Source organism: Stenella coeruleoalba (assembly GCF_951394435.1).
Source record: "Stenella coeruleoalba genome assembly, chromosome: 16".
Lineage (NCBI taxonomy): Eukaryota > Metazoa > Chordata > Mammalia > Artiodactyla > Delphinidae > Stenella > Stenella coeruleoalba.
In genome coordinates this window covers 44,099,471-44,122,486 of record NC_137162.1, presented here as the reverse complement: position 1 = coordinate 44,122,486, position 23,016 = coordinate 44,099,471, and the positions used below count along the sequence as shown (strand labels likewise).

At 43.4% G+C, this 23,016-nt stretch overlaps 2 protein-coding genes across 13 annotated transcripts in view; one reads left to right on the top strand and one right to left on the bottom strand.

The window, feature by feature from the left end:
* Positions 1-5,874, bottom strand: part of LOC307175636 (uncharacterized protein) — a gene marked incomplete at its 5' end in the record, with an annotated part of 505,492 nt that extends 499,618 nt beyond the window's left edge. For 3 of the 6 annotated variants that reach the window (XM_079900938.1, XM_079900936.1, XM_079900937.1), the window contains 2 exons: positions 4,151-4,263; positions 5,516-5,874. In XM_079900938.1, coding sequence (XP_079757064.1) covers positions 4,151-4,263; positions 5,516-5,874 — 472 coding nt within the window. Of the gene's footprint in view, positions 1-4,150; positions 4,264-5,486 lie in introns of all 6 variants that reach the window. The other 3 variants (XR_013824389.1, XM_079900939.1, XM_079900940.1) reach the window with 3 other exon arrangements.
* On the top strand, positions 5,674-22,690 carry ZNF239 (zinc finger protein 239). 7 transcript variants are annotated; one of them, XM_079900929.1, is made up of 4 exons: positions 5,674-5,735; positions 6,625-6,665; positions 12,331-12,456; positions 19,393-22,690. In XM_079900929.1, the coding sequence occupies exon 4, from the start codon at positions 19,650-19,652 to the stop codon at positions 20,865-20,867; it is 1,218 nt and encodes a 405-aa protein (XP_079757055.1). In that variant the 5' UTR covers positions 5,674-5,735; positions 6,625-6,665; positions 12,331-12,456; positions 19,393-19,649; the 3' UTR covers positions 20,868-22,690. The 7 variants fall into 7 exon arrangements, with proteins under 7 accessions (XP_079757055.1, XP_079757056.1, XP_079757053.1 ...); XM_079900931.1 differs by lacking the exon at positions 12,331-12,456 and adding an exon at positions 17,045-17,178 and having other exon boundaries at positions 5,699-5,735; XM_079900926.1 differs by lacking the exon at positions 5,674-5,735 and adding an exon at positions 11,349-11,532 and having other exon boundaries at positions 6,624-6,665.
* The last annotated feature ends 326 nt before the right edge of the window (positions 22,691-23,016 follow it).

Below are 23,016 nucleotides of genomic sequence, written 5' to 3'. Positions count from 1 at the left end.
AGCCATGTTTCAACAGTGTTCTCAGCTTCTTGCTGATGATTCCACTCAGAATGGGAAGCTAGGCTATCTGTTGGCAGTTTTGAGGTTCTGGGTTCCACGACCCTCACTATCTCAGCACAGCTGCTGAAACCTAGTGGTGGTTTGACCTGACCCATTCTGGAATTTGAGGGGAGACCCTGACTCTGGTTTTGTTAAAGATATTGTCCAGTGGGATGTTCCTCTGCTATACTGGTGACTCAGCCCATTTTTATGAGTGACTTGAGGAGATTCAAAAACTCTGCTGCCAGCAACATGGATGAACCCAGAGATTATCCTACTAGGTGAAGTAAGTCAGAAAGACAAATACCATATGATATCACTTACATGTGGAATCTAAAATATAACACACATGAACATATCTACAAAGCAAAAACAGACTCACAGACATAGAGAACAGATTCGTGTTTGCCAAGGGGGATGCAGGGTGGAGGAGGGATGGATTGGGAGTTTGGGATTAGCAGATGCAAACTATTATATATAGAATGGAAAAACAACAAGGTCCTACTGTATAGCACAGGGAACTATATTCAGTATCCTGTGATAAACCATAATAGAAAAGAATATGAAAAAGAATGTATATATATATGTTTACATATGTATAACTGAATCACTTTGCTGTACAGCAGAAATTAACAAAACTTTGTAAATTAACTATACTTCAATAAAATAAGATTTTAAAAAACTCTGCTGCCATAAGGATCTTTCCCTACTCCCCATTTTTTGTTGTTGTTGTTTTTGTTTGTTTGTTTTAGGGGATGAGGAAGGTTTAGAGAGGCTAAAAAATGTAGTCTCAGTTTGCTCACATGCAAAACAGTTAATAATCTCTGCTTGCTTACTTCCCAGGGCTGTTGTGAGAATTAACCGGGATAACGGAAATGAAAAGTCAGAGATTCAAGGAGAGGGACGCCGCAGACAGCAAGGGCAGACACACCTGGAGCAGGTGCAAAACATCCTCCATGGTGCCTCGGTCTCCAAGGGCATGCCCCTAATGACCGCTGCCACCCGAACGTCAATAATGAGAATGGTACGGCTAACTTATACTGCCCAGCACGGTGATAAGCACCATTCACACATTATTTTATGCAGTCCTCACCACAGCCTGAAAGGGGAGAGTATCGTAAGCCTCAAAGGGGAAAGTATCGTAAGCCTCATTTTATGGAGGAGGGATTCAGGGCTTAGTGACTGATACATTTGTTCACAAGGGTGCAGTTTTCTGTTGGCAGAACCTGTATTTAAACCCAGACTGTCTCATCCACAGCCCCTGCCTTTAGCTGCTCTGCTTTGGCTTCTGAAATGAAGAAGGTGGAAGTTTTCACTGAAGATGATGGAAAGACAGAGGACAGGATGAGCCAGAAGGGGCTGGTTAGGACTCTCCCTGTTGAAAGGTTTTGGGCAGCTAGCTGCAGAGCCTCTTTCTCTGAGGCAGGTGACTGAGTTGAAGGCAGGGCTTAGCACATCTTTTGGGTTAGCCTACAAGAGATCAATTACCCACTTAGAGTCTTTCAAGGAGTTCTTGGAAGCATACCCCTCCTCTAGGGTTGCCAGATAAAATGTAGCATGCCCAGTAACATCTGAATTTCAGAAAAACATTGCAGGGGACACATATTTTCTTAAAAACTATTCATTGTTTATCTGAAATTCAAATTTAGCTGGGCATACTGTATTTTCATTTGCTCAATCTGGCAACCCAACCCTCTTCACTCCATACAGATCTTTGTTTTAAAACATCTCTATTATCCTAATACAACATCTAAAAAGCCACAATTTTTTGGTTTAAAGATTTCTAGATCTTTAGGGATATCCTACGATACATTTAACCTTGGATTGAGGGGACAACCTTTAAGTTGTTATCTACTCATTAGAGTCCTTAGTTGGCTATACCCAACATCTTTCAGAAAGTCAACATGTGGAGTGTAAATAAAGGTGAGAAGCGCAGCAACAGCACACAATAAGGGAGAAAGAGGATGGGGGAGAAGAGAGGATTCATAACACTGAAAACCACTGAAACCCTCCTCATCCCCAGTGCTAGTGGAGCCCTGCAGAGAAACATCATTTCATGTGACAAGGTAGAAAGAATATACTCACTGAGTGGTTTTGAATGAGTAAGTGCAGGAATGATGCTGAGTTGCTCCTAGCAGCATGTGAACTATAATGATGAGTTTCTACAGCCCTGAGGCCATCTTTCCTGAACCCCTAGCAGGGTAGCACCAAGAGCCCTTCATTACTGGGCAAGATTAACTTCCCTCCTCCCTCCCCTCCTGCTTGCCTGGGTGCACCTGAACAATTCTCTTCTTTTCTCTGGGCCTCAATCCTCAGTCTGAAAAGTGAAGACAGCTGGATGAGACCCTGCTTATCACCCTCTCCATTTCCATGGCTTTTGAGGACATTTTGGCAACAGTATGTGTAATAGAGCTGGAGACATTCTTAGAACTCACAGAGATCTGGAAGGAGGGAGTTGTGTGCCCCTGCTCCAGTCAGAAGCCAGCCTGGTTGCGGAAAGGGCTCAAATCTACATAGGAGCCCTGGACTCCTTTTTCCAGTTCCAACTATGGTTTCTCCAGCTTTCCTAGAAGTCCACTATGGCCAGAATTGAATCTGCCACCAACCAGCTTGGTCAGGTACATTTCTGTGTCAGAGTGATCCCTAGTAGGCTGGACTGGGAGGCAGGGCCCAAGGGGGCCAACAGAAACTCCTTTCCTCATCTCTAACCTGACCTGTTCCAATTGTGATTACCTTGAAAAGATGAAGAGACAGATGTGCTATAGTGAAAGTGACCCCAGTTCAATACCCAAGGTGCTGAGTTTGGATCCTGGCTCTGCCATTTACCAGAAGCAGGATCTCAGGCAAGTCACTGCCTCTCTCTCTCATCCTCTGTGACTTCATTTTAAGAATAGTGAGGAAGAACCCTACTCCACAGTACTGTTCATAGGCAAGGATGAACTTTGGGCCATGAGCCCAGAGCAGGTCATCCAGGAGGAAATGGAAGTGCCTCCACCTTTCTTTCTGTGTGTCTCCCAAGGGCTCCCCAGATAAGACCTAAAGACTCAGGTGCTCCCTGACTAGTGTGCCACCAGATCCCAAGACCTTAACATGTAGAAGATGTAGGCCCCAAACGAAGACCTCCCAGGTTTTTATAGAATGAAAATTGATAATAGAGAAGAGAGATAGGAATGCCCTGATGTGTGAGAAAGGGGATAAGATTCAGGGCACAGATGGAGAGTTTTCTTAAATAGAAACTGGGGCTGTTCATTCAGAATAGAAAGTAGAGCATACAGACTCCAATGCAGAGAGGTGGGCAGATGCGCTTATGTAAAGGTATGAAAGCTCTCTTTTCTCATAGAAAGCAAAAGTCATCAGCTATGAGCAAGATGGAAGGAGTTGCTGGAGGCTTGAAGAAACAGGAGAAACTGTGAGATAGTCATTTAGAAGAATGGATGGACTAAGAAAATGTAATAGGATAGTTGGGCAGCATTAAGGGCCCACTTGACCTTAGCAGTCATAAATTGAAAGTGAGACCAATCATCAGAGCCATGTGTTTTTCTCAGGCCACACCTGCTACACAGGTACAGGTGTGGAACAGGCAGGGAGTTGGATTCAACTAGATTTGGTGTGTGATCAGGAGAATAAAACCAAGTAAGTTAGGGTCAAGAGACTGATCATAACGATAGGCCACTACCTCTAAACTGGGTGAGGTGGGAAGCGAGAACATGAAGGGGTGAGAGTCAGAGCAAGAGTGATAGAATCAATGGATAGAGAAGCAGTAGGTCCTGGCGAGACAGTCTGCGTTCCCCAGACAAAAGGCAGAGGAGCCTCAGAGATATGTCTTAGGCCCCCCAAAAATGTTCATGTCCCAATCCCCAGAAACTGTGAATATTACCTTATAGGGCAAAAGGAACTTTGCAAATGTGATTAAAATAAAGGTCATGATGTTGAGAGATTATCTTGAATTAACCAGGTGGGCCTGATGTAATTGCATTAGTCCTTAATAGAGGGACACAGGAAAAGTCAGTGCCAGAAAAGGTAATGTGATGAGGGAAGCAGAGATTGGAGTCATGGGCTTTGAAGATGGAGGAAGAGGCCACAAGCCAAGGAATACAGGTTGTGAACGTACCTTGGAAAAGGCAAGGAAACAGATCCTCCTCTAGAGCCTCAAAAAGGAACCAGCGGTGCCCACATCTTGACTTTAGCCCAATGAAACTGATTTCAGACTTCTGATCTCCAGAACTGTAAGGGAATAAATTTGTGTTTGTTGTATTTTGTGGTAATTTATTACAGTAGCAGTTGGAAACTAATACACCAAGAAGGGGAAAGATACAGAGGAGAGGTCTAGGTAACAGCTCTTTCACCCCCAGGATAAATCTGCAGGGAAAGTATTCTGGAAAGACCTAGTGGCCCTGTGTTACTCAGTGAAGGGTGAATGGAAAAGCCACTGGGGAGAATTTTGGTGCCACTCCCTTAAAGGCATTAGCAACTAAAAGGGTCTCGGTGAGCAAGGTTTCTATGTAAATCAGTGATACACAGTACTATCAAAATTTAAAAAGCAAACTGCAGGCCTGTATATACACAGCATGACCCCGTTTTTGTTTAAAAAGTGTATCTGTTTGTATAAACAGTTATGTCTGTGTATGTTTAAGAAACAATTCTGACTGCTGAGTGTCACAGGACTGATTCCCTCATCTCCTCAGTCTTTGTTTCAATATCCCCTGTTTAAAACTGCAAGGCAACGACTTCCCTCGTGGCGCAATGGTTAAGAATACACCTGCCAATGCAGGGAACACGGGTTCGAGCCCTGGTCCAGGAAGATCCCACATGCTGTGGAGCAACTAGCCCATGCGCCACAACTGCTGAGCCCGCGCTCTAGAGCCAGCGAGCCACAACTACTGAGCCTGCGTGCCACAACTACTGAAGCTCGCGTGCCTAGAGCCCGTGTTCTGCAACAAGAGAAGCCACCACAATGAGAAGCGCACGCACCACAATAAAGAGTAGCCCCTGCTCACTGCAACTACAGAAAGCCCGCCGTCAGCAACGAAGACCCAACACAGCCAAAAAGAAATAAAAATAAAATTGCAAAGCATATCCCAACCTACACACCCCAGCACCATCACCCTCAATGCCCTGACCCAACTCCACTTTTTCCATAACACATAACCTTATAACACACTATACCTTTTATCATAATTACGTATTGCTCTAGTGGGAAATGCCACTAGAATTTAACATCCACAGTGATTTTTTTTTTTGTTTAAGTGTCTTGAACAGTTCTTGGAACATAGCAGGACCTCAAATAATGTTTGCCAAATGAACTTCAGAGGTGAGAAGGGGACACTCACTCCAAAATATTTTTTAAGGTAATGCGAAATTACGCGTGATATTTACGTTCTTTTCCCCCAGGAGCACTTTACCAAAACGAAAAACATTTTAATGGGCATTTCTAATATAATTCTTACGCGTTTGCAATAAAAACCAGGAGAACAACCTGAAGGACCTAGTCGCAGGCCTCACAAACCGAGAAAAACACTCGGCGTTGGACGGAACCCTACCCTTGGGCTCAGCGCCTCGCGAAGCCTCAGGGTCAACGCCGGAAGTGGGCGCGGCCCACCCGCTGCTTTCTGGGACTTGTAGTTCGGGGCTGTAGGCGACGGAGCGGGGCCGTATAGCGAATCCTGTGCTTCCAGGTGTCGGATTCCACGTGGGAGGTGAGGGCGGTATGGCCGCTCGCGCAATCCGCGCGGCCTGCAGAGAAGCGTCTGGCTGTCGAGTTGTGGGAGTGCCGCGGGGGAGGCGCTGGGCCAAAGGGGCCCGGAAGCCTGGCGGGCGGCCGGGGGGGGCGCGCATCTTGGCGGAGGTGCGAGCACGGGCCGCACGTGTGTCCGCTCGCCGCGGCAGCCGCTGCGTTCGCCGGTTCTGGCCGCGGTCACCTGAGACCAGGCGGACCCTAGCGCTAAGCCGGCCGCGGCTCCGAGAGGCCCTCCTCTCGCCTGCCTGAGCTCCGGCCTAGGCCGGCCTGGGAGCCTCGCAGTTGGCCGCACCGGCCTTTTCCGCGCCGGTGACTGGCCTTATTCGAAGGAGGATTTCGGTGGACGTTAGGGGACCGAGAGGGGCTCCTGTGAGAGACCGAAGTTTCCGTCCCCACAGGCCTGTCCTCGCTGAAAAGAGATTGCGTCAGAGCCCCCGCACCCCAGAAACGAGTCAGGCCTTCAGGCGTCTCGGGCAGCCGAAATCTCTGCCGAGAGGCGACACACACATCCTACCGGAGAGCTCCTACTGCTCTAACTAGAGCGTTAGGGCAAAAATCGCAAAGCCTGGGGAAACGGGCACATCTTAGAGCTGCTGGGGCCAGTGGGAGTTTCTTACCCTCATGGGTTTGCGGGGGAGGCTTGGCCTGTTTGGTCCCAAGCCTAGTGGAGAGATGCGAGGGAGGTGCAGCTTGGAAAGACAGGAAAGGCACCCCAGGAGAGGGTGTGTGAAGGTAGCAGGAGCTGATTAACTTTTTTCCTACAGTCTTGCTGGACTGCTTAGTCTATGTCCTGCAAGGTGGACTTGATTTTCATGGTTTTTTCGCTTTCTCTAACTCTACTTTTCCAGGAATCTATCCTTCTTGAGAGGAGGAAATGACCAAGTTCCAGGTGAGTTGGGGTTTCTCTTTTCTGAGAATGTAAATAACCTTTCTTTCTTGGGAAGGACATCAGCATTAATTGCGTGCGTATCTGGTGTCAGATCCTGTCTTGGTTGTGTGGTTTTTTTATTTATTGTCCGACTTCAGCGTGAGACATACATTATTTTATAAATATGGGTGTAGGAACATTAAGATACTAAGAGCATATATCTATCAAATGATGTCACTAGAGTCTGCACAGATAATCTGCTGACTTTAAATTCCACCTCAGTTTTCAGTGTACCACTCTGCTTCCATGAATTTGGCCCACTCCCCAGAGCACTGGGCTATGCTCTTTTATTGAAAGACTCCACACAGCATCTTTGTCTGGTCCTGTCTCTCAAAGCATGTCTTTTCCTGCCAGGCATTTCACGCACATTGAAAGTCATTCAAAGCTGTTACATGCTCAGTCCAGTGCCAAGTGGTCTCAGGAAAACAAATAGAATTATAAACTACAGTGCTGGGCTTCCCTGGTGGCGCAGTGGTTGAGAGTCCGCCTGCCAATGCAGGGGACACAGGTTCGTGCCCCGGTCCAGGAAGATCCCACATGCCGCGGAGCCTGTGCGTCCGGAGCCTGTGCTCCGCAACGGGAGAGGCCACAACAGTGAGAGGCTCGCGTACCGATAAAAAAAAAAAAAAAAAACTACGGTGCTTTTCTTCATGAGCAGGTGATGTATATGAAAAAAGGTATGCACATTACCAATAATCATTTATTAAACCTGAATGAGTTACAGACATGAGAAAATTTGTTACATAACAACACCGTAATTACCATATGACTCCCAGAAATGCTCCTCAACCAGGCTGTGCATCAGAATTATCTGTGGTGTTCTTTTAAGAATTAAAGGTTCCTAGGCACCATTCCCCTAGACATACTAAAAGGAGAATTTCACTTTTTTATCCCTTTGACCTTTTGTACATCCAAAGATTTATTGCATTTATTGTGAAATACTTCTCTACATGCTTGGCAAAAACAATCCTCACATCCATAGGAAAACAGCATGAGCTCTTATAAAAATTGGTTTGTTTAGAGGACAGTAAGCTGCTTCAAGGTACTGAAAGCATGACATCTCTGTGCCTTGAAAATAATTGAGAACGTCAGCAAAGATTGACATAAGTAAAACCCTGTGCTCTTTTTATTTTCCTTCTCTTCTTTCTCTTCCCTAATGAAGATTATTCACGGTGATGAAGTTGGGGATTGCTAGTATAGTGAAATTTTGAGATTCTGGCATATGTTAATAATTTTTTGAATTTAAAGAAAGGACTTCATTTCCACCAGTACTTACTGTTTTCTGTGTACCAGGAGTTGTCTTTGAGTCTGCTGAGAGGCAGGACTCCCATTTAACCCCCCTCTCCCTCTGTGACCTTGGATAAGTCACTTTACAGTTATGAACCTTAGTTTTCTCATCTTTAAAATGAGAGTGCTGAGTTTGATGATCTCAAGTTTTATTTCATTATTTAAATTGAATGTGAATTTATAAATATTTACCATTTAGATTTTGAGTCAGTTGTGCTAGTTGCTGAGGATTTAAAGATTAGTTGAGTGTTGCCTCTATCCCTGAGAATCTTATAGCCAATTTGGGAGACAAATTTAATAGCTATAGTAGAGGTATATGCAAGATACTGTGAGATCTTTGAGAAGGAGAAATTTAACATATCCTTATGCTTCAGAAAGGAGGTTGTTGATTGTCCTGAAACTGAAATGGATGGGACGATGGGAGAAATATAAGTCAGGGCAGGAGCAACATGTAAAGGGCTCTTCTAGACTAGAGCATGACATTCGGATGACTACAGGTAATCCAGGGTGATGACAGCTCCTGCCCATCACTGCCTTCTGGATCACTGTTTCCTGCCCCTAAGTAAACTGTTGGATCTAGCAGGGGTGGGCTCTGGAAAGGAAGTGCTAAGCTATGTGATACACGTAGTTTCGAGGAGTTTGACATTTACATTAGTACAGAAACTACTATCCTGTAGCCTTATACTTTGGTTGGCCCTCAGGATACTGAGTCCATTCTCCCACAGGAAGCACAAGTTCCACCTTGGGGTGACTGAATAGCTCCACTGGTACCTGGGGAGATTATTCATTATTCAGATTCTTTCATTTCCAACTTTGTCTTGCTTTAGCGAGACCACTGTTTCCTCTTTTTCCTTTCCCCTGACACACTGAGTCCTCTAATTTGGTCCACTGTCATACCATTTCTCATCTTGGAATTTTCAGCCTACTACAAAGTTGGTAGTCCATCAACATATCCTTTCTGTTTTCAACATGGAATTCTCCCTACCACTTTATCTGTGGGATCTTAAAAAATTAATAACTCTTGACTGTCCGATCCTTGGATTGAAACATGACAAAACTTGTATTTTGAAGATTTGGTAGTTATTGTGGCCTAGCTAAGAAATGAGGGCCTTTCCTAGAATAGTAGGAGCAGAGATAAGAAGAAGTAACATGCTGGAGGGAGATTTAGGAGATAGAATTGACAAGAAGTGGTTTGATTATGGTCAAGGTAGGAAAGGAGTCTTAGACATCTCAGATGACAAGGTGGAAGATGGATTAAAATATAGGAGGAAGATCATTGATGGACTTGAATCTCAGAAGGGAAGGAAGGATTCCATCTAGAATGTGCAAGGAGAGGTTAGCCATGGACAGAAAGAAACCTGTTGTCTCTGAAAAGAAAAAGTCCAAAAGAGGAGTAGCTAATCTACTGATACTCCCCAGCCGTGTTTTCCTAACAGGTGTGTTTACGCCTCTAAGGCCACAGTCTCTGCTTCTGCTGCTTCTTTGTCCCACCTTTGCACAGGGCCTTGCAGCCTTCTCTAGTCCAACCTCATCCCTCTTCCTCAGACACAGTGGAGACTGTGACCTTTAGAGGAGAGCCTGGGAGGAAACAGCTGCTTCTCCTTTGTTGACTAGTGGGGTAGAGTCGCTCCTGCCGGGGGACCTGGTTGTCCTCAGTTTCCTGAGGGTGTGGGTGGTGCCCCTTCAGGCTGAGGCTTATGGTGTCAGCACTTCTGAAGGTTACTGGGTACTCCCCTGGCCCCAAGTTGAACCGCTGCTTTCGGCTTCACTGGCTCTCAGTTGTTTTGTGTATATTCCATCCTCTGCTTTTCAGTGTGTGGCCTGCAGACTGGTGCCAGCCAACAAACTGCTTGTTACCAGTCTATAAATATACAAGGACAGGGCTTCCCTGGTGGCACAGTGGTTGAGAGTCCGCCTGCCGATGCAGGGGACATGGGTTCGTGCCCCAGTCCGGGAAGATCCCACATGCCACAGAGCGGCTGGGCCCGTGAGCCATGGCCGCTGAGCTTGCGCGTCCGGAGCCTGTGCTCCGCAACGGGAGAGGCCACAACAGTGAGAGGCCCACATACCGCAAAAAAAAAAAAAAAAGATATAAGGACAGAAATTGAGAGTTTTTTTAAATTTTATATCTGTTGAATCTTATTTTAAAAATTGGCATTGGTATTTTATATGTCTGCATTCTTATTTTCTAGTAACTTTTTAGAAAATGTATTTTAAAAAATATGTCTGTGACATGTTAGAAAAATCTTAAAAAAAACTGGTCCTTCACCAGAGGTAGTTCAAGAAGTGTTGCTCCATCAATAGAACCTTGGAGGGAACCAGACTCACTGTGAGGTTAACTAAATAAGTACTTGGACTCTTTTTACATGCCAGGCCCTGCTTGAGGGCTTGGGGATGCAGCCATGAACAAATCAGGCAGCCTCTGTTCTTGGGGAACTTAGTAGGGAGAGACAGACTGTAAACAAGAAAGAAAATGTATAGATTAGAAAATGAGATAAGGCATAAGTACAAAGATAATAAAACAGGGAGAAGTGATGGTTACTGGATGCTCCCATGGATTAGTCAGTCAAGGAAATGCTTCTCTGAGGTGGCAGCAGTTCGACTGAGATCTGAATGATGTAGAGAAAGAACATTCTGGGCAGAGGGGATAGCCAGTGCAAAGGCCATAAGTGGGATGAGTTTGATGTGGTCACAGGGGCCAGGTGACTTGTGAGGGAGGAGGGACTCAGGCTGAGATTGGAGAATTGACAGGACCCCAGTCTGCAAGGCCTTGCAGGCCAAGATGAAGAGCCTGGATTTTACTCGGTGTCCATGGAAACGCCTTTGGGGAGTTTCATGCCTTGAGTGGTATGTGTTTTGAAAGATCACCCAGGCTGCTGTGTGGAAAATCCGTCACGTGGGGGAGCAAGAGATACAAATTTAGGAGGTTAGTGCAGGTGGAGAGTTAATGAAGGCTGAGACTTATAATGATAACAGTGCAAGGTGAAAAGAAATGGGTAGCTTCAGATATGTTCAGAGGCAGAGTTGAGAGGACTTGGTGATGGATAAAATATGAGGAGTGAGAAGAGAATCAAAATGACTTCCAGGATTTTGGCTTGAGCAATTGGGTGCGTCGTGTGGCTCTTTACTAAAATGGGGACAACAAGGGAAGACCAGATACTGATGGAGATTGTTGGGAGCAAGAATTCTGTTTGGGGCTTGGTGAGTCTTAAGTGTCTTTTAGCCATCCAAGTGTAGATGTAGGTGGGAAATTGGAGCCTGGAGTTGAGGAGAAAGGTTAGGGCTAGAGGTATATGGGAATACCTAAGGAGAATATTTTTTGGTTGTGTGTAAATGTGCTATTTTTATTTCTTCCAGGAATGGTCAACTACTTAGTTTAGAAGAAGAAAGGACATATGATTTATATGACTAGTGAAAAAATTGAGATCAGAAGTGTACTTTGGCTGAGAGGAAAAAAGAGGAAGGATCAAAGGATGGTGATCTTGATAAAGCAGATGTCATGGAGGAGGAAGAGGAGAAAAAATAGGAAGATGTTTTTAAGGTGTGAATTTTGAGATATTAATATTTCAAAAGAACAGTGGTCCAAATAGTGAAATGGCCCTAATTATGGTTGTTGAGGCAGAGATCATTGGCATTAAAGAGATTAAGAGGGACTTCCCTGGTGGTGCCGTGGTTAAGAATCCGCCTGGCGATGCAGGGCACATGAGTTCAAGCCCTGGTCCGGGAAGATCCCACATGCCACGGAGCAGCTGGGCCCGTGAGCCATGGCCACTGAGCCTGCGCTCTAGAGCCTGTGAGCCACAACTATTGAAGCCTGCGTGCCTAGAGCCCATGCTCTGCAACAAGAGAAGCCACCACAATGAGAAGCCCGCACACTGCAATGAAGAGAAGTCCCAGCTCGTTGCAACTAGAGAAAGCCTGCCTGCAGCAACGAAGACCCAACGCAGCCAAAAAGAGAGAGAGAGAGATTAAGAAATGTGAGGTTAGCGTGTTGGGTAATTTGTTCTCGTGAGAGTTGAGGTTGTCAGGATAACAGTAGGAATGGGGCGGAAAGGACAACTCAGCAGTGACCATGATATGACACTGATAAGGAGAGATTCAGTAGTTGGATAGCTTGAGCTTGGGTGAGTTGTGGGCAGGAGGGGAAGTATTGGGAAGGAAGTAGCAAAGGAGATGAGAAAGGAAAGGTTTTCCATCCAAACTTGGATCACCCCGATCCTTGAACTGCACACTTCCTCTGTACCCTTCTCCCCTCTTCCAGTGCTCCCAACCTCACCTTCCTTCTGGGGCATTTGTGCAGATGGTTGTCAGTTGAGGAAGAATGTGCTTAATCTTTTAGGAACCAGTAACCTTCAAGGATGTCTCTGTGGATTTCACCGAGGAGGAGTAGGGTTGCTGGACCCTGCTCAGAGGAAGCTGCACACAGCTGTGATGCTGGAAAACTACAGTCACTTGGTCTCAGTGGGTAAGAACATGAACCTGGACACCAGTGCACTGCAGTCTCTGTTTCTTCAATTTTAAATATCATTTGGGCTTGGGCCCCAGGAGCTGTAATTCAGGAATCAGTTTCCTAATTTCTTTTTGGCAGAAAAGGATGTTTCTGATTATTCTAAGCAGCTAAAGAACTTTACTTGGTAAGAATTGGAGAATGGTAACCTTACTGAGTTGTCCAAGAAACCATACCTGGTCCATCACTTATAAGCCAGAGTTTGGGACTGAATTTTTTTTTTTTTCCCCACACAGTCACCCAATCCCTGTGTGTTTCTCAGATGTGCTCTCTCTGTTGGAGCAAGTTGAAGATCATTATATAATGGAGAATTCTCCATGCCCATTACCTTTAGTTCCTGGTGTAAAGCCTCTAAACTCCCCACCTGGCTTTCAAAGCCCTTCATGCCCTACTTTTACCTATAGAGCATTATTCTCTGCTGCCCCAATGTCACCCTCCTTTCCAGCTAAGCCTGTTTCCCTGAGGTCCTCTATGCTTCCTTGTTCTGGGACCTTTGATTACCGTGCTCTGGTTTCTGGTTACTTTTGTCTGTTAAGATTTTATTTGAACTCCATTACCTGTGTGAAATCTTTGACTATCCCTCCCTTTCGACCTCCTTCTTTTCTCAGAACTTTCAATTTATATCTCACACAGGCTCAGACCTGATTACATATTATTTTATATGCTTTTATTTTAACCATTGGATCTGCAAGTCTGATTTATTTTCTTGTTTCCAGCCAGGTTTCTGGAGGGAAAGCAACGTATCTAATACTTATGCTGCTATATGTACATAGTCAAGATTTAAAAATTGACTGCTGTAGAGTTTAGCAGCAAAGAAATATGTCTTACAGTCTTGTAAAAGAGACATTATGGTAAACACAGTATGTTACTATAAATAAATTCAGTAAGTCCTATGAAGCACAGAGAATTATGCTCTGAGAGAATGAAGGCATGGGATGGGACAAGGGTGAAGTATATATTGTTGAGAGTTTCAAGGAAAGCTTCTGAAGTGATACTTAAACTGAGTTCCAAAGGATTAATGGGCATTAAACAGGTGACTGGGTAGGGGAAGAATATTCCAGGCAAGGGAATAGTGTGAGGGAAGACCCGAAGACCTAAAAGAAGGAGTGTGGCTAGAATACAGGGAGCATCTGGGAAGAATAGAGTGTGGCCTGGCTCATTCATGGCATTAAAGGCATGGGTAAAAAATGTGAATTTGTGTTGAGTTCAGTGAGAAGCCATTAGAACAATGAAATGGTATGAACTGATTTACCCAGGATCACTGGGACTGCTTTATAGACTGGTTTGCAGAGAGGCAAAAGTGAAGTAGGATCTATGCTTACAGTTTCAAGCTCTGCTTTAGGTTTTCCTTTTTCTTTGATATAAAATTGAACATAGTTTTCCAACATTTTTTTATGTAAGTAAGATATAAAAATCACAAAATTCAAAGAACACAGATGAAGATTATGAAGTAAAGTCACTAATAATAGCTTGTGTATCCACTTTTTCTGTGTTCTCCATTTATGCATTTTACAAATACGTGTTAAAATTTTATGAGGTTATACTGTATGTATTTTTCAACTGGGTGTTTTACATCATGTCTTAGAGATCTTTGTTACATCATATTAACTCCCTGTAAAAGGACCCCTTTTCTCATTACATCAGCATTGTCTTCTACTATTACATACTCATTCTTGATAATATTTAAATATTTTAAAAAACAGTTATCACAAGATTTCACTACTGCTTATAAAACCTACCATTAATACAGTTCCTCCTCCACTGATTTTCATAGACCTGTCATTTCTGCAGCCGTTCCCAAGTATTGTACAGCAGGGATATTGAAGCAGTGTCCTTTGGCCTTTAATAACTTCAGCCCACTCCCTGATTTAACTACTCCAAACTGCACAGCTTCTCTCAGTGTTATTTTTTTCCTTTTTCTTTTTGCCACTACTTTTAAACTTTGCAAACTGTGCACAAAAAGTAATACATTCACCTAGGTAAAACAACTCCTATTGAAAGGCTTATAATACAAACCAGTCTCCCTGCTCTGCTGCTCTTCATGCCACAGAGTGGCTTCTCAAAGCACTCAGTTTGAATCCTTTCACTTGTTCTTTACGGTGTTTGCCTTCATATTTACAAATATGCTCATGCAGCTACTTATTTTCCTTTTTTTAAAGAATAAATGCACTCACATGGTTAAGAAAAGAAGCATTAAAATATGCACAATGTTACTTGCAGTTATGCCTAAAAAAGCCGGGAAAAAATGTACACTGAGGATTTTGGACAAGCTGGAGAAGGGCAGAAAACAAATTATACATGAGTAGCAAAGAAAAGATTTGCAAATGTACTAAATGTTTTTAAATGATTAAAGTTATACTATAAAAATAAAAACAAATTAAAAGGCGCACAGTGAAAACTTTCTTTCATGTCCCTGACTCCACTCTACCCAGGTTCTGGTCATTTGCTGTCACAAACTGTCTGCAGTGACTAAATCTTGAGCAAGTATCACTTCACAGCTGTGCCAGGAAATCTGAAGAATAAAACCCCCAAGCTGGACTGCTGAGTGCATGCATTTGTGACTTTGATACATAATTGTTAAAATGTCCTTCTGGGGGGGAGGGTGATACCAATTTACACTTACAAGCTGTGTCACCATGCTTTGGGTTTTTTCCAGTGTTAACGGGTAGAAAATGGCACCTCATTATAGTTTTAATTTGAATTTATTATATTATGGTATACTGCAATTTTTTTCAGTTTATCAATATTTGATATTTTGTATTGACTTCTTTATGTCATAGATGAAGATTTAGCTCTTTTACATTATTTCTCCCAACATGCCCATCTTTCCAACAATTTGTCAGTCGCATCAGTGATCAATGCTTAGTTGCTTTGACTTCATAATTCTTGTTCCTGCAGAGTCAAATAGTATAATATGATTACAGTTCCTTTTTTTTGTTTTTTCCCTTTCCTAAAACTAATACTTGCTTTTTAAAATATATTTTATTTGGGTTTTTTTCCTTTCCATTCTGTTTTACAGAGTTTTGGTTGATTTGGTTAAGTATTGTTTTCTTTTATATATCAACGATTGATTCAGCTTGTCTGTTTTCTTGACTTCTTTGCTCACTGCTATTTATTGTATATCATCTTATTCTTAAAGTAATTTAAAAATTTTTTGCTACAGTACATTGCTGAATAATTGTTTCAGTAATTGTTTAAATCCTTTCTTATCTGACAAAGTGTCTGTTCCTCCCACTGAAATGTTTGATTGGCTGGGTATAGAATGGAATGCTAATTTCACAATCACTTTACCTCCAAAATTAGAAGATATTGCTCAGTTGACTTGAGGTATACAGTATTGCTGTTTAGTAGTTCATTGTCAATATAATTCTCATTTATATTTGCACATAACCTGGCTTTTCTGTCTGGATGCTTTTAGCATTTTCTCGGTTTGTTTGGGGTTTTTTTTTTTTTAAATATTTATTTATTTATTTTGCTGTGTCAGGCCTTAGTGGCCGCATGCAGGATCTTCATTGCGGCATGTGGGCTCTTCAGCTGCGGCATGTGGGATCTAGGTCCCTGACCAGGGATCGAACCTGGGTCCCCTGCATTGGGAGCTCAGACTCTTAACCACTGGACCACCAGGGAAGTCCCTGTTTGGGGTTTTTTTCCTTGACGTCCTGAGGTTTCACATTTAGTGACCTCTGAATCTTGAATTCTAGAAAACATTTTTTTCCTGTTAGTTCTTTGATCATTTCTTTCCCTTCATTCTACCTCCACTATATTCATCGAACTCCTACAAGATGGGTTTTAACTTTTATCTTTGCATCTGTCTACCCTTTACTCTTCATTCCGGGAGTACCCCTCAATCTTCCACCTTAGCCAGATGTTCGTTTTGCTCTTCAGCCCATCTAGATTGCAGGCCTTAGAATCAGACTGCCTGACACCTGGTAGCTATGACACAAGTTACTTGATCATTTCGACCTTGGTTTCTTCTGGTGTAGAATGGGTGTCCTAATAGTTCCTCTCACATAAGATCATGCGACCAGTATCTGAGTGCTTCAAATGAGCATAGTAGATCTTAAATATTATGATTATCATCTTTTTCAATCCTTTCATTAATTTAGAAGAATTCTGATTATTCTTCATAGCAATGTGTTTATATTTTATTATTAGATTGTCCCTTTTTTTTGGTTTGTTTTTTTGCGGTATGCGGGCCTCTCACTGTTGTGGCCTCTCCCGTTGTGGAGCACAGGCTCCAGACACGCAGGCTCAGCGGCCGTGGCCCATGGGCCCAGCAGCTCTGCAGCATTCCCAGACCGGGGCACGAACCCGTGTCCCCTGCATCGGCAGGCGGACTCTCAACCACTGTGCCACCAGGGAAGCCCGATTGTCCCATTTTTTTTTAGATGTGATATCCCCTCAGATTTCTCTGGGATTTTAATTATGAACCTTTTAAATTCTATTTCCTCTGTTTGTTGAGTTTGTGTCTCTATTGATGTTAGTTTTCTACATTTTTTTTTGTCTCCTTATGTTTTCTCAATTGTCTTCCCCCCCCACCAAAAAGTCTTATGTTCGCAGTATGATACTGGAGTGTACATCCTCAGCTGATGCTCAACCCTTTTTGGTGCATGCGTGTTCTACTTACAGGGGACACCTCTGCTGACTGGGCTTGGGATGGATCTAATAAGAATCCAGATGGTGAGTGATGTAGACCCTTTTTTTTTGAGGTTACCTGTTCAGGCCAGTAAGTTATCTGGGACATGCCCTGCTTCAGTCTCCAGCTCTGGGGTGTCCTCCTTGTCGAAAATTCCACTTCACAGCTTTTCTTGAGGCTTTATCCTGGGTACATGTGGAGTCAGTTGTTTCTTTTTGTACCTCAATCCTGTCATTTTACAGGTTTGGCATTACCTCAGCTTCTGCTTCCCTCTTTAGCCCAAATAATACTATTAGGAGTCCTTGTTTGGCGGACAATTTATTTTGTTTTTGAAGCTTTATACGAGGCCGCTACCTTTAGCCTCCCAGTATTTCATTTTTTGTGGGGAAGAGGGTCATTGGGAGAGTGGTGCTGCAGCAACTAGTTGAGCCATTAGAAATGCTTAACATGATTTGATAAACCTCTTTCCAGAATAAACCTCTCTTACTTCATAATTGTTGATTCTGAGCTTGGAATTTCTAGGACTTCTTGAGAATTTCTCCTACTTCTTTAGGAGGCTTTTTCTGTACATAATTTGAGCTGTGCATTTGTTTTTTCCCTACTTTCTCCATTAGACCTCATCCATCTGCTCTTTATCACTAGGAGTTCCCCAGCATTCTAGTGATAACAACCTTTCTTTTTTTTCCAAGACTACTGTGGTTTTGGTTTTGTTTTTTTGTCATTTCAGTGTAATATGAGGATCTTCACGCTAATTGTTTTGACTAACATACATACCACAGATCTTCCTTGACTTACAATGGGGTTACATTCCCATAATCCCATTGTAAATTGCAAATAGTGTTAAGTCAAAAATGCATTTAATACACCTAATCTACCAAACACCATAGCTTAGCGTAACCTACCTTAATCATGCTCAGAACACTTAAATTAGCCTACAGTTGGGCAGGATCATCTAACACAAAGCCTATTTTATAATAGTGTTGAATATCTCCTGAAGTTTATTGCATACTATACTGAAAATGAAAAACAGAATGGTTATAGGCATATTGCTTGGAGCTGTGGCTGCTGCCATTGCCCAGCATCATGAGAGAGTATTGTCCAGCATATTGCTAGCCCAGGAAAAGATCAAAATTCAAAGTACTGTTTCTACTAAATGCACATCGCTTTCACACCACCATAAAGTCGAAAAATCGTAAGTCAAGCCATCGTAAGTCAGGGACCATCTACAGTAAGTCTAAAATCTGTATTCCTAGCACAGTTCTCTCCCAGGAGTTCCAGACCCATGTATCTCACTGCTTACTGAACAGTGCAAGAATGTTCCACCAACACCACAAATTAAACAAGTCAGATTCTGAGTTTGTTATCTGTCACCCTTCCCCACTCCAGCCTTGGAGATTGATTCCCTATGTTATGGTATAGTACCCCCATACCTAAGTCACTCAAGGAACTTGAGGATCATGCTTGGTGCCTCCTTTCCCTTTTGAGTTTAATCAGTCATCATGTGATTTAGAATGAATCTCTCCCTTTCTCTCTGTAACTATCCTCCTTACCACTTTTCTTCTGATTCACTACAGCAGCGCTCTCTCTCTCTGCCTTAAAGTCTTGCTCATTTTTGATGGTGTTTATAATCAAAGTCAGTTTCATTCCCAGTTGTAATCCTTTAATAGCTTTACATCTCGGAGGAGTCTCTGAGTACACACCAAGCCCTCTGAACATGTCATATTTTTCTCTCCACATTTCACTTTATTTTTTTCCTTACATTTGCTCCCAGAAATCTTCCCCAAGGTTTGAGCTGAATGCCCCTACTCTGTGCTCCCGTGACTGGCTGCGCACGCATCTATGGTAGCACTTACATGGTATTATTGTTGACCTATTTGTCCTTCTTCCCAGTAGACTCTAGTGTGTCAAGCAAAAGGATTTCTATTTTCTTCTTTGTATCCCCAGCACCTATTAGATTACCAATTAAATGCAAATTTAATTAAAATAAAATGAAGTAAAGTGAAATGAAATGTGGCAAGGATGTGGGATCCATAGCCATCTGCAGGGCTGGGATATGAATACTTTTATTGGCTTTACTTAAAAGCAGAGACAAGATTTCTGTCTTGTGTACCCATGCCCTCTCCCATCCTGACATTAACCCAAAGGGCATGACTATACGGACAAGACTGAACTTTTTGCTAGCTACCTTAGGCACTGCAGTTCTGAAATCTTGAAATCTACCCTTTGTCTGTTATCATTGAATTCTCTTTGTTCCCTAGGAGACTTGAATGAAAATTCTGTGGAGAATCAACAGAAAGGACTTAGGTTATCTCTTACCTGAATAGCTTTCCTCCTGGCAAATATTGGAAGAGATGTCCAGTACAATAACTGGGAGTCAGGATTAAATTGTGAATCTTCAGCGTACAGGAACCCTGAACGAGATGTTCCCCCTTGTCAAAAGTGGGGAGAAGCATCTTCTCATATTTCCAAAAACAAAAGCAGTTTGGTGACTCTTCAGAGTGATGATTTAAAAAACATGGAAAGTGAAGAATATTTGTTTTTGAAAGTCCCAAGCCAAATGGCCACACAGGACTCAGTGACGTTCTGTAAGAATGAGCCCCAAGATCCTCAGGAAAGCAAAATTCTGTTTGTAACTGAAGAAAGCACTGAGAGGAAAATCTCAGAGAGCAAAAGTCCTCCCATCGACCATTGTTCAGAGAACCTTCAAAATAAACTTGTGTCTGATGTAAAAGAAGTGGTCTCGCCCTCATTCAGAGGTGAGACAATATGCCAGATTGGCCAGTCGAAAGAATCCTTGGATCCCTTTGACTGTAAACACAAGGACATTTGTGGTTGGAAGTCATGGGTGATCAGTTGTAGTCATCAGAGAGCTCATGCAGAGGAGAAGCCCTGCACCCATTATGACTGTGGGAAAATACGTACCACCAGCCCAGGTGGTCACCCAGGTGAGAAAATCCACACTGCTGAGAAACTATACAGATGTAGTCAGTGTGGTAGGGACTTCAGTGAGCGCTCAGAGCTAGTCCTTCATCAGAGGGACCACACAGAAGAAAAGCCCTACAGATGTGATCAGTGCGGGAAGGGCTTCACGAGAAGCTCAAGTCTCCTTATCCACCGCGAAGTCCATGCAGATGAGAAGCCTTATAAGTGCGACAAGTGTGGGAAGGGCTTCACGAGGAGTTCAAGTCTGCTCATTCATCACTCAGTCCACACAGGCGAGAAGCCTTACAAATGTGACAAGTGCGGGAAGGGCTTTACTCAGAGCTCCAAACTGCACATCCACCAGCGAGTGCACACTGGAGAGAAGCCCTATGAGTGCGGGGAGTGTGGTATGAGCTTCAGTCAGCGCTCCAACCTGCACATCCACCAGCGCATCCATACGGGGGAGAGGCCCTACAAGTGTGGAGAGTGTGGGAAGGGCTTCAGTCAGAGTTCAAACCTTCACATCCACCGATGCTCACACACGGGGGAGAAGCCTTACCAGTGCTATGAGTGTGGGAAGGGCTTCAGCCAGAGCTCAGACCTCCGCATCCACCTCAGAGTCCACACTGGGGAGAAGCCCTATCACTGCGGCAAGTGCGGGAAGGGATTCAGCCAGAGCTCCAAACTCCTCATCCACCAGAGAGTCCACACTGGAGAGAAGCCCTACGAGTGCAGCAAGTGTGGGAAGGGCTTCAGCCAGAGCTCCAACCTCCACATCCACCAGCGGGTCCACAGGAAAGATCCCCATTAAGTGAGGTCTTCAATCGCATGCTTGTACTCTGAAGACTTAAATATTTTTAACATCACTCTTAGTTTTATATTCTCAGGATATAGTAAGAGTTATTCAGATAACTTCCCTCACTGGAAAATCATTTAAAGTATTTAACTACCAAGCACTTTGTTATGCTACACAGTGAATTGATTGCCCTTGTTCCTCAGATGGGTAGAGTGAAAATGTCTATACTGTGCTGTTCAGTCAGTGTTACTAGAACTACATACCCTACCCAGCATTTTTAAGTGCAAGAACCTTATATTTCTCCAAGCAGAACATGTTTCCTTTGTTCACATTCTCTGAGAAATTGGAACTTTGGCTCCCTTCAAATCACGTGCCTTGTGTTTTCCTATTTCCTTCTAGCCCTGAGTAGCCCTCTCTAAATTCTGGTTATACAATATGTTAGTTTTAGGTTGAGGGGGTGGTTGGAGGTATAATGGGCATGGAAATCTGTTATTGCACACACGTACTACAGCCTGTGGCCTCACAAGAACGTGGAGAAGAGCTACTCATGCAGTACACCCCACACACTACAGGATATGGGACCCCTCCCTCTCCTCCCCACAAGGCAACTGCTCAAGAACATAAGTAGTTCTTTTTCCTGGGTGCAGCTAGTCTGTTGGGGTGCTTCCAGGTCTTGCCATCTCAGATGACACCCCCACCAAATTAAAGCCAAGTAGGGTACCTACACCATGTTGAAACATGTTAAATGAAATTGAAATATATTTAAATGTATTTAATTTGTCTCTCAACACTGAACCTCTCTTATTTCCTTAAATTTCTTCACCATCCATGTTCTGAACCAAACAAAGGAGTCAGGAGAGGGAGTTCTGATATTTTTCTCTTCAGACTCAACTTGTTTTAATATTTCATATACCCCCAAAAAGTCATTTGTATTTGCAGCATCGTTATTGAACCAGACTTGGGTCTGCTTGCCCATGCACAATAAAGCCAATCTACTTACACTGGGTTGTGAAGGAAGTGCACCATTTATTGCAGGGCACCAAACAAGGGGTCCAAGCAGCTAGTGCTCAAAAGGCCTAAACTCCCTGATGGCTTTCAGGGAAAGAGTTTAAAAGGGTGAGGAAGGGGGGACTGGGGTGCATGATCAGCTCGTGGACATTCTTCTGATTGGTTGGTGGTGAGTTAATCGAGAGTCAACATTGTCAACCTTCTGTTTCCATCCTTTCTGGGGTCTAATTGCTTGTGGGCAGCATACAGTTAACTTCTTCCACCTGGTGGCAGATTCAGTATCTGCAAAACAGCTCAAAGGACATTGCTCAGAATATTATCTATAGCCCTTCAGGAGGAACTATAGGTCCTTGACTTTATTTAATGGCTAAACTATTGTTATTTTGTCTTGCTTGACTGTTTTCCTTTCTTTCTGCATTTTCTCACTTCTCTGATTAAATTTACTCTTTGGAACTCTGAGAAGGCTTGGAGAGTATGTTTGGGATGACCAGGCTTAAAATATGCAGAAATAATTCATTTGGGGTGTGGAGCTAGGACACCGCAAAGGGTTAAGCTAAAACAAGAAGCTTGTGCAACAGTTGAGAGAAACGTGATTGGAAATACATAACTAGAGTGGAAGTTACTATACAATGAACTCCTAATTGCAGCCCTGATTTTCTAAACAATGACTGATGATTCCCCAAGCAGTGCTCAGGAGGCTGCCCAGTCACCTATATTTCAGTTATCCACCAATGACTAATATCCATACATGAAAAATGGTGGGGGGGATATGGATGCAATATTTATTACCTTGAGAACGTGGGGTTGTAACTGGTTTACCCTGATCAAAGGTAACCTGAAGCAGTTAACTGGACATAGATAACAGGGAAGTGACATGCTAACTTAGGGGAAATGTAGTTAATCTCAAAGAAGGAATGGAGGAGGGCCACAGATTGAGACTTGCCTTCCTTCAAGAGATAGTCCCAGAATATTTGACTCCAACTCAGAGCAGCCCACATGGAATGGTTAGGGTGATGACCCAGCATATGCCCTTCGGCATTCTGTAATACACTCACTTGTTTGGATACCGTAAGATGGCATCACAAGTGATGTGATTCTGCTTCAGTGACCTCTAGAATGATGAATGCCTCCCAGTTTCTCCTGCCCTCATAAGATT